Source organism: Cucurbita maxima, unplaced genomic scaffold (genome assembly GCF_002738345.1).
Source record: "Cucurbita maxima cultivar Rimu unplaced genomic scaffold, Cmax_1.0 Cma_Scf00023, whole genome shotgun sequence".
In the NCBI taxonomy this organism is placed as follows: Eukaryota; Viridiplantae; Streptophyta; class Magnoliopsida; order Cucurbitales; family Cucurbitaceae; genus Cucurbita; species Cucurbita maxima.
The window spans coordinates 554,883-566,047 of NW_019272039.1; the positions used below are offsets into that span (position 1 = coordinate 554,883).

At 33.6% G+C, this 11,165-nt stretch overlaps 2 protein-coding genes across 3 annotated transcripts; one reads left to right on the top strand and one right to left on the bottom strand.

Annotated features, from left to right (window-relative positions):
* The first annotated feature begins 1,841 nt into the window (after positions 1-1,841).
* On the top strand, positions 1,842-5,379 carry LOC111497126 ((S)-2-hydroxy-acid oxidase GLO1-like). 2 transcript variants are annotated; one of them, XM_023147792.1, is made up of 12 exons: positions 1,842-1,995; positions 2,538-2,696; positions 2,790-2,914; positions 3,456-3,502; positions 3,608-3,685; positions 3,776-3,900; positions 3,997-4,063; positions 4,359-4,421; positions 4,503-4,572; positions 4,646-4,746; positions 4,830-4,934; positions 5,026-5,379. In XM_023147792.1, the coding sequence occupies exons 2-12, from the start codon at positions 2,560-2,562 to the stop codon at positions 5,209-5,211; spliced, it is 1,104 nt and encodes a 367-aa protein (XP_023003560.1). In that variant the 5' UTR covers positions 1,842-1,995; positions 2,538-2,559; the 3' UTR covers positions 5,212-5,379. The 2 variants fall into 2 exon arrangements, with proteins under 2 accessions (XP_023003560.1, XP_023003561.1); XM_023147793.1 differs by lacking the exon at positions 1,842-1,995 and adding an exon at positions 2,021-2,091.
* A 1,467-nt stretch (positions 5,380-6,846) lies between these two features.
* On the bottom strand, positions 6,847-8,009 carry LOC111497036 (protein TIFY 5A-like). The gene is made up of 2 exons (XM_023147652.1): positions 7,749-8,009; positions 6,847-7,218 (listed from the first exon to the last, which is right to left on the bottom strand). Exons 1-2 carry the CDS (start codon positions 7,923-7,925, stop codon positions 7,024-7,026), a joined length of 372 nt encoding a protein of 123 aa, XP_023003420.1. The 5' UTR covers positions 7,926-8,009; the 3' UTR covers positions 6,847-7,023.
* Between the last annotated feature and the right edge of the window lie 3,156 nt (positions 8,010-11,165).

An 11,165-nucleotide genomic window follows, 5' to 3' on the forward strand; every position in this document is an offset into this window, starting at 1 on the left:
CCGCCCTTTTTTTCTTTTGTATATTTATTTCGTTCGCTTTTTTAGTGCGTTATCCAAGAAGATAAGATCTCAGCCGTTGAATGTTATGATCTTTCGTTATTTGATTTTTAAGAAACAGAGAAAAAAATATGAATATTCATTTCGGTTGGACTAGATAAAAAAAATATTAACTTTTCAAAAATTTCATTAAAATTCTCAAATTTTTAAAAAAAAAAATCTAAAAAAAAACTCTTCCTTCAATTATAGATTAAAATCATTATTACTTAAATATATCTTATAACTTTAAAAAAAATTCAAAAATAACTTTTAATTTTAAAAAATTATTAAAAAATATCTTGAATTTTTTTAAACTTTTTTAAAAACCTTAAAAATATTTTTTAATTTTTTAAAAAGTTCAAAAATACTCTTTTAATAATACACGATTTAAAAATACTTATGAATTTTTATTAAAAAATTACAAGATAATTTATGAGTGGTCAACCAACCATTTTTATTTCTATATTACACTAAAAAAAATAAATTATAAAGGATACTTTTAAAATATTATTAATTCTTTTTATATATAACACTAATCATAAAACTATTTATTTATTTATTTTTAAGTTAGAAGTACTTATAAAATATTATTAAAAATTAAAAATATATTTCTTGACACAATTTTTTTGGTATTTTTTATATTTTTTTAAGTTGAATAATATTATTTAAATTTTTTATTTAAAGAACTTAAAAGGTCATTTTTATTAATTTAACATTTATTTAAAATTTAAATTTTGACATTTGTTGTGTGTTTATTATCTTTGGTACCTTTCATCTTCTTTTTGTCTAGTTAGAGTATTTTTATCTTTTTAAATTCAAATATATTCAATGAATACTTCCGCGTCATCAAATGTTGCATTAAACCACATTTTTAAAACTGTTTTAAAAAGATCGTCAATTATTCGTCATTATCTATTTTCGTAATCATATTATATGAATTTTTAATATTGTGTAACTCTAAGTTTGCTGTGATATTTTAATTTTTGAAACTCTAATTTATATTTGATATAATTAATCAATAATTCTAATAAGTTAGATAGCATTTTTATCGTTTCATAAATTTTATTTAAAAAATTTAAAACGTCATTTATATTTATATTTAAATTTATTTGTAATTACTCAAGTATATCCTAAACAAATGTTAGAATTTTGTAAAAAAAATAAAATAAAAAAATATTTAAAGCAAACAACAACTAAAGTTTACAACGTTACCATTTAAAAAACAGTTTTGAGTTTATCTATATTCATATAATCCAATAATTCAATTAATTTAAACTACCTACTATTATTATTATAAAATTTGCTTTAGGTGAGTTTTTTTTTTTTTTTTTTTTTTTTTTTTTTTTTTTTTTTTTTTTTTTTTTTTTTTTTTTTGTTAGGTTGACTTTTTTAACTGATTGACATTTTTTCCGATCAAGTCAACCCAACCATATCTGTTGGGTCATGAGCTGCTCTATTTCGATTACTCGAGTCAGAGTTTCGTAAAAAAAAATTAAGAATCATGGAATTGAATCATAAATTTGTGAAATTTTCAATAACCCTCCAATTTTTCATCATCATCAGTTCATATGGAACAGCAATTGTAAATCAATTGCTTACATACATCACAGGAGAAGGGGATGTTATCGAGGATTGAGCATAACTGACACTCCTGCAAACGCCCTCCACACAAGTTCTTACTCGGATCCATTTGAGAAATATCCGTGAAACAGATTTGGTTGCAAACGCTCACCTTGAAAATCCAATCCAAACAATGTGGCCGCTCTCTCTCTTCCTCAATTTGATCCCCACCCCCCTTTTGTCTCTATCATTCTTGTGCTATATTTGTTGTTTGTTTTCGCACTCTCTATTTCGAGAGCTCAATCTCTCTCTCGATCGCTCGTCTTTCCCTCTTCTCTTCGTTATCTTTAAGCCCTTTTGATCACTTCCATTCATTCATTTTCATTGCCACAGATAAGGGTATGCTTTCCCTCTCTCTCTCTCTCTCGCTTATATGTTAGTTCTTCTGCAACTTTTGATTTGATCTGTTCATCTTCCTCTATCTGGGGTTTTGTGGTATTACACGCATGTCTTGTTCGATCATTCATTTGGGTCTTTCGAGTTTTGTGTTTCATGCAGTATTGATTGTTTCTACTCTGTTTCATTCACATGGGTTTTGATTCTTTTGGACTGATTTTCACTAATGCTCTGTGAATTTGCTCATCTGTTTCATTCTCTATTTGTCGATGAAGTTAGAACGAATTAATGAATTAAATCCGATGTTTTCTGGTTCATGTAGATTCATATTCTGAGATTGACGAATACTCTTTGATTGATGGAAGTTTTTTTTAAGTGAAAAAGCATTGAACAATGATTATATGATCTTAAACACCATTCCTATGCATTCCTTTTCTCTGGGTCTTGATGAGATTCATCGCTTTCTCCTTATTCACTGTCACAAGAATAAGTTCGGTATCAAATAGTTGAGATGGTTTCAATTTGGTGGGCTTTGAATCACACAGATTTGAGTACTCTGTTTGAAAGATGGAGATTACTAATGTCAGCGAGTATGAGGCTATTGCAAAGGAGAAGTTGCCAAAGATGGTCTATGACTACTACGCATCTGGCGCCGAGGACCAGTGGACCCTGAAGGAAAACAGAAATGCATTTTCCAGGATTTTGTACGTTTCTTTCCATGTTTATCAGTCCTTTCCAATACAAAGTTGCTTTGTTATCCAAAATTATGAATGAAAATCTGTCTTTCACTGAAACAGGTTCCGCCCCCGTATTCTTATTGATGTGAGTAAGATAGACATGTCAACAACTGTGTTGGGATTCAAGATTTCAATGCCCATTATGATTGCTCCAACTGCCATGCAAAAGATGGCTCACCCTGAAGGTAAGAACTTCCTAATCCCGATGTCTAGCCAGTTATGCATGTTAGGAATCAAGACTCTACACAATGGTATGATATTGCCCACTTTGTGGGAACACCCTCCCAACAATCCTCCCCTCGAACAAAGTACACCATAAAGCCTCCCCTGAGGTCTATGTAACCTCAAACAAAGTACACCGTAGAGCCTCCCCTAAAGTCTATGTAGCATCGAACAAAGTACATCATTTGTTCGACACATGAATCACTAGTAATTTCTTTGTTCGACACTTGAGAATTTTATTGACATGACTAAATTAAGGGTATGACTTTAATACCATGTTAGGAATCACGACTCTCCACAATGGTATGATATTGTCCACCTCGAGCATAAGCTCTCATGACTTTACTTTGGGCTTCCCTACCAATGGAGATGTATTCCTTAGTTATAAACCCTTAATCATCAACAATGCAGTGTCTGTCTATAATGGTGTTTTGGAGCTGATTTTCACTTCCATGCCTACAAGGACAGTGTTTTCATCTGAATGATATTGTCGTTTCAATGCAGGGGAATATGCAACCGCCAGAGCAGCATCTGCAGCGGGCACAATTATGGTCTAAAGTTCTACTATTCTCTCAAATGTTTTGTACATAATATTGTTTTGAATTAAGGACTGTTTATTTATATGCTTGATTCGAGTGATTCTTGAACTGTTTCAGACCCTTTCCTCATGGGCTACTTCCAGTGTGGAAGAAGTTTCTTCCACTGGACCTGGGATTCGGTTCTTCCAGCTATATGTAAGAACAATTTGTATGAATAACTTATGCTACAAAATACAAGGATAGTCTTAATGTGTTTTACCCGAATTTGTGTGATTGCTTATTCAGGTGTACAAGGATAGAAATGTGGTGGCGCAGCTTGTGAGAAGAGCTGAAAAGGCTGGTTTCAAAGCCATTGCTCTGACTGTTGACACTCCACGGCTTGGTCGAAGGGAAGCTGATATCAAGAACAGGTGTGTATGGATTTATTGAGTCAGCTGATATTGGTTTAGGTAGACAGTAAACCTTATTAACAAATGTTTATCACACATAAATGGCTTCTGATGCAGATTTACTCTGCCACCATTTTTGACATTGAAGAACTTTGAGGGATTGGATCTTGGTAAAATGGACGAGGTAAGTGTGAAATGTCACTCTATTCGGTTGAACACAACTCTTTGTGGGAAGCATTCGCACTCTTTATTAAGACAAATCGAAAAGAGATTACAAGACACTCTGTAGAAACTGTCTAGGTATCTTTATTCCTAAAATACTTGAATCATTTTTCTAAAATGAAGATAGAACTGACTCATACAATTATTGGGTCTGATGCTACTGAGCTAGTAATGATATTTTAACATGTTCTAAGTTCTACTTCCATCAACAATGTTCCCATAACATTTTCTTTATCTGTGGGGGTTGCTTTTTACAGGCAGCTGACTCGGGACTTGCTTCGTATGTTGCGGGGCAGATTGACCGTACTCTCAGTTGGCAGGTAACAGAAAGAAAATGTCCTTCAAAGTGAAATAAACAAGACAGCACCATTGAAGAAGCTTCTTTTTACATTTACTTACAGGATGTGAAGTGGCTCCAGACCATCACCAAGCTGCCAATTCTCGTGAAGGGTGTACTTACTGCTGAGGACAGTAAGTAAATTCATAATAAGACATTCATTGGGATGATTTTAGTGTATTCTGATGCTTGGCCTCCAAATTGCAGCAAGGATTGCCGTTCAAAGTGGAGCTGCTGGAATAATTGTTTCAAATCACGGCGCTCGCCAACTCGACTATGTCCCTGCAACCATTATGGCTTTGGAAGAGGTACTTAATACAACTTGACTATGTCCCTTTTGTTTGCCTGAAACAAAACATGTCATCATCTTTTGAGCTATTGATGATCTCAGGTTGTTAAAGCTGCCAGAGGTGAAGTTCCTGTTTTCCTAGATGGCGGTGTTCGACGTGGAACAGACGTTTTCAAAGCATTGGCACTCGGAGCATCTGGCATATTTGTAAGTAAAAAGAACACACATTAGACAATCACTTAGCTACTAGCTGAGGACTAAATGATCACTTATCAAGTATCTTATTCATCAATGTTAGATTGGGAGGCCAGTGGTGTTCTCTTTGGCAGCAGAGGGTGAGGCTGGGGTGAGGAAGGTGCTTCAGATGCTGCGTGATGAGTTCGAGCTGACCATGGCATTGAGCGGCTGTCGCTCGATTCAGGAGATTACCCGCAACCATATTGTGGCTGACTGGGACACTCCTCGCATCGTGCCGAGGCTATGAGATGGGTTGGCAGTCTATTCTTGGGGTTCTGATGATATATAGCCATATGATGTTCCGTTATGATAAAAATATGTAATGTCTTCTTGAATGGGATATTACATTCATCCTATATTGTTTCTGTTGCCAACATTGATATGTTACTGTCTGAAGTTGACAACTTTATGTGTTTTTGATTGCTGGTACAGGTGGTTAAAAGGAAAAATGGCAAAAAATAAAATAAAAATAAAGGTATTTTGGTTTTCATGTTATTTCATGATGGAGTACAATTTAGCATTGGCTCGGTTTTCGTGTTAGTACCAGGATTTTCGATCTTCAATGCTTCACCAAATCTCGATCGTAGCTTGTAAGACGTTTTCGTGTAGCTTGTACGGGCCAGACATGATGATTGAGGTACCCCGAGGGATCTTCCACAAAAGGTTAAGGTATTATACGAACAGGTTCATGAGGAACTTCGATATTCTGTACGTGTATGTCTACATCTATCTTGTCATCTTCATCTACATCCAACTCATCGTCTTTTATCTCCATCCTACTCATCATCTCCATCTCTGTCCAGTTCATCATCTCCATTTACATTTGGCTCATCATCTTCATCTACGTCAAACTCATGTCTCCCCTTTCCCCCATCCACGGACACACTGGGATGCCGCCCAAATTAAACAATGGAGCAAGTGAAGAAAGTGTAACAGTCACCATCACTCTAACCTACAAGACATGATACTCATGTCTGTCAACTCATCGTCCTTTATAATCATTTTCACTCTCATTCCATATTCCACAAAAATAAACCCACACAAGATATCTCGTGGACGGGTAATTTCTTAGTAGTCAAAAATATAAGCTATGATCGAGAAACAATATAATTCAACCCATTTTCATTTTAGGCATTTAAACATTACAAACCCCGTTCTAAGTGGTGCTAGTTGAAAATGTTTGCAAAAAATATGAAAAACGTACTAAAATTTGTCGGCTCAATAAAAATAAAAGTTGGTGGACAATTAACGTGAAAAAAAAGGGTATAAAAGTAATTTCATTCTTATTATATCATAATCATCGCCCGAAAAAAAAGTCAATTTTCTGGATCTTTCCGTTAAGACACGTTGATGTGTACTTTAACTCACGTTGATGTATTAGCAACATTTCATTCTCTTCGATCTTATATTTTATTACTTTGTCATGGGGAGCTAGTGCTTGCCATCTAAGAATTGTCGAGTAAACAATTAAGATTCAGATGCGGCTGTTGCTCTGTGGTGATACGGACTCGACCATTAGTCAATAGGAGTAGTACTTCCCTCTTTACAACTTCTTTGAAATGAAAGCGCAAAGAAATTACTTCATGATTTGTAACTAACTAATAATAAAGGCTTGATACTTGATAGTGACTTCTTTCACTTGGTAGAATGATGAGAGGCTACTTCAACGAAGAAAATTGCCGGAAACTCGAGAAGGTCACTTTTGAAAGTGTTTGCCGGTAATCGAAGCGTCAAAACATAATAAAAAGGAATGAGTTTAGCTAACTGAATCTAGTTCATAAACTCGAAAACGAAACAAAGATTACTTTATTTACAATTTTAACATTTTTATTAATCAGTTGGAAATTAGATTGAGTTGATAATTTATATAAATGGAGTATTCTTATGTATATGGATTCTAGAAACACGTAGAAAGTTAATGTTAACGCTAAAAAATTAAACAGAAACCAAAAACATAGTAATTTACAAAAAAAAAAAAAAAACAAAAAAAAAACAAAAAACAGGACATCAAGAACTTGATCTAAAACATTTCTAAACCCCAAATGACTTGTAATTAGCTTCAGTGATTGTATGGAGATGTTGCTTGGACTCTATGCTTCCTCTTCTGCAGAAATCTTTGCAGTGATCTCTTCATAGACAGCCCGGGAGTGGTCGGTGTTCGAGGCAGGGGAGATTGTTGTAGCATCGGCGATGTCGGTTCATTCAAGTCCTTCTCCTCCATTTCTCTAGTTGCCAGCTTTAAAATCGCTTGTGCCTGCAATATCCACCCATTAAATCATTAATCAAAATCTAAACCTAACTTGATTAATTTAGTTCTGAATTAATTAGGGCAATTATTAGTAGGAGGGTATTTGAATTTAACTAATTAATTTAATAAATGATATAATTTATAAAATAATACAAGATTATGTTAATCACTAGATTAGTCTATTGTCTATATAAGATTAAAGAAATAAAAAGAAAACGTGCGTTTTTCTATCAATAGAAGAATTAGGTATAGCCAATTTTAGTGGGGGTGAAAACGACATGTCAACAAAGCAAAACGCGGTGTCGGCCTCACGACGGAAACTAAACCACGCGCTGGGTCGCGTGAAGATTTAGTGTCAAATTATTTAAAAAAAGAAAAAAGAAAAAAAAGAAGAGTACGAGGTGGTCACAGGCAGTCACAGCTCACAGCCAGCCAATCAATAATTTGGCGCCACGTAGCTCTTTGGAAATTTTGACAAACCGGGTGCACGAAAGTTCCGTACTACAAATCGTATAAAAAAGGGTTGGTTTTGGTACCTGAAGCTCTGTAACGTCGCAGACGCAGATCCGGCCGTTGTAGAAGATGGTGAGTTGCTGGCTTTGAAGGCTGCCGTTGTCGGCGGAAGAGGAGGCGGCGGCGGCGGTGGTGGTGGGCGAAAGGCGAAGTTCTAAGTTGCAGTTTCGCCTCATTCTGAGAGACGAGTTTGCTGTCATCACAATGAAAATCTGAGTAATGCAAACGGAATTTGGGAACGAGAAAGAGAGAGAGAGAGAGAAAGAGAAAGTAGATTTTGTGAAAATGAAAACAGAGGTGGAGTATTTATGGGGATAGGTGGGGTATACGACGTCGTTTTCAAGGAAGATTAAGCGCACGTGATAAATGATATTTGCATATATAACTGTACAATCTTTTGTTGCGGCCACCACCACTACTTCCTGTCCTCTTACAATTCTCCACGTCGCCTTTTTTTTTTTTACAAAAAAAAATTCTATTTAATAATAATTTAATATTCTGAAAGCCTTGATTTTTTTTTACTGGACCTTAAAAATAATTGACTAATGACATTTTATTTAATTTTTTAAAATAAAAATTAAAATAATACGACTCATTTTAAACAAGAAAAAGGAAAATGGACAATATTTCAAGTTAGTTTTAAAAGTATGAAAAGTAAAAGGAGAAAAAAAGAAAAAAGCTTTAGAACACTTTGTGTAATTTTTTTTTAACAAAATAAACTAATCTCATTTTAAAATTAAAAAACATTCTCTATAACCAAAAATATTTACAAGCTATAAACCAAAAATTAAAAAATAAAATAGTTACCGACTAAATATTTAATTTGATTGAAGGTTAAAGTAAATATTATATTTTAGATTATTTAATCTAAAATAATTAAAATAAATAATTTTGTCAAACAATATTTAGTGAATAACCTGAAATAAAAAATTAATATTACATAGTACCAAAACCCTAAGCAATCTTATTTTATTGAAAATGAAAACTAAAAAAGAAAAGGCTTAACTCTAAGTCTCAACAAGAATTTTATTAGATCAGCTTGGCCGACACCTTTTTTTTTTTTTTTTTTTTTTTTTTTTTTTTTTTTTTTTTTTTTTTTTTTTTTTTCATTATTCTTTAATAATAACATTCACATTCTTGAGAGAGAGAAAAAAACGTTTTTAAAAAAATAAATAACTAAGCAAATTAAAAATTACTTTCAACAAAAAAAAAAAAAAGGTTAGATTTGAAAAACGTTATTTTAATCCAATCACGACAATTTCAAACTTTGACTTCTACGTCTGCTTGTAATTTCTTTTTTTTATTTATAAAAAAAGATTCAGACTTGGACTGAGGTTTAATTTATTTCATTAGAAAATTTATTTTTTATTCCATAAATATGTGAAATATTTTTTATATTTATTTTTGTTGAAGTCATGGAATGTCATAAATATCTCAAAAATATTTACGAGGGAGGGAGCGGGAATTTTGCTGATATTTATAACACGCGCAAATCATGTGGGGGAAAGTCGTTGAACTTTATAAATTCTGCCATACCTAATGAACCATCAATTTAGTAGGTCTAGTCTTCTATCTACCTAGTAGTCCACATTTTTATGTTTATGCCTAGATCGTATGAAGAGAAGTATTATGCATTTAAGTTTATTTGATAAAGAAAGTAGAGTCAAACGAACAATCATGATATAGGTTATATGGGAATACATTTCCCGGCTTCAACTTTGAGATCACTGAGAAATAAAAAAACAAGTTAGAGCTTAAGGTAATCGAATACCGAACCCTAGAATTGAGACGAAAATGATACTTAAAGTACATTAAAGTTGTGATAAGATAATTCTACATAAGTCAATCGAGACTCAACTCCTTGAATCGGGATGAAAGGGACCTAAAACTACACTGGGGTTGGCAGGGAACAAAGTATTATAAATCCTAGTGGGGATGGATTACCTAAAAGGCGAGATTTTTATTTTATTTATTTTTGGATGTGGGGTATTTTGGTCATTTGGGTTGTTTTCAAAGGAAGTGCTTGTAAGTCCGTTTGTTTATGAAATTAATAAGGTGGGAAGCTGAAGAGAAAATTAAATGTTATTTTGGTTTTGGTGTAAAAGGGTAACGTCTTTTCAAATTATGAAGAGTCTCTTCCTTTCCATTTCTCTTTTTTATGAAGACATCATTAAAGATTTGTTCGACACTGAAATATGCTCAAATGGTATATAATTTATAGTATTAGACGGAGGACTACGTGGAAGTATAAGCCATAGAAGCCACGGTGATCATCTGGATCTGATTTTGTTTAACATATTCTGTGGTGGGTGTGTTTTGCTGTCCAGAATTCTTGGGAATGGCCAGTTTTTCGGCCTTTTATATTGCAGCGTTGTTCACCATTAATTGCAGAAGAAGAAAAAACATGAGGAACTTTTGGGATGCTGAAACGGCAGGGCAAAGTATGAGGAATGAAGCCAATCAAATTCCATGGCAGGTGAGGGGGGGCGCCTTTTTGAGCCCCCACATGGCGGCACTCGAGGCAGGACACGCCTGCTCGCCCGCGCGCACGCTCTTGCATTCCCTTTGCCTTACATTGAACCTGATCAACCTTCGGCGGCATGCATTTTGGGGATGTTTCAACGTAAACTCTTGGCCCTTCGTTGCCTCTCAACTGAGAACTTAAAACCTCTCAACATAGACAACCTTTTGGGCTTTGCCTTACTTACATTGAACCTGTTCATCTCCCTCCCAATGCTTTTTCGGGATGTTTCACTTTCCATCAACCTTTGGGGACGTTAAGGAGTGGTGGTCTTTTTGTAAATCCAACATATTTGTCATGTTTGTTGTTGCAATTTTGTTCCTATTATTCGAATGGATTAAAGATCTTGAGGTTCTAAAAAGTGTTATAAAGTGTCTAATGAAGACATGAAATTTCATAATTATGTCTTTTTTTTGTTCATAAACTTTTAAACATATGTAATAGGTCATAGTGTTGTAAAAATCATTAACTTATTAATTAGATTTGTTTAAACTTTAACGAGTAATTAGGGAGGTGTGTTTGCTCTTGAATTTTTCAAGTCATTCTAGCTCTAATCTAACTAATTTTATTTATCACTAACTAATTAAGTATAAAAGTACTTAATACATGACATAATATACGTAATATATGAAATGACAATACTACCCCTCCGTTGCCTAATCTTTTTTTGTTGACGTGGAGTACCAACTTTTGGATTTCGGCTAGAAACACGCAGCTCCAACCGGTAGCGGGTGATTGTCGGATTCAAACACGTCAAAATATTCCTAATTAATTCCTTTTAAAATAAAAAAGTCACAAAAAAAAAACTATTAATTAACAAAAAAAGAAAAAAAAAATTACTTACACCAATTTCGCCTTAAAAATTTGAAACCACTTAGATAGCGATTTTAGGACCCAAAAAAAAAAAAAAAAAAAAAAA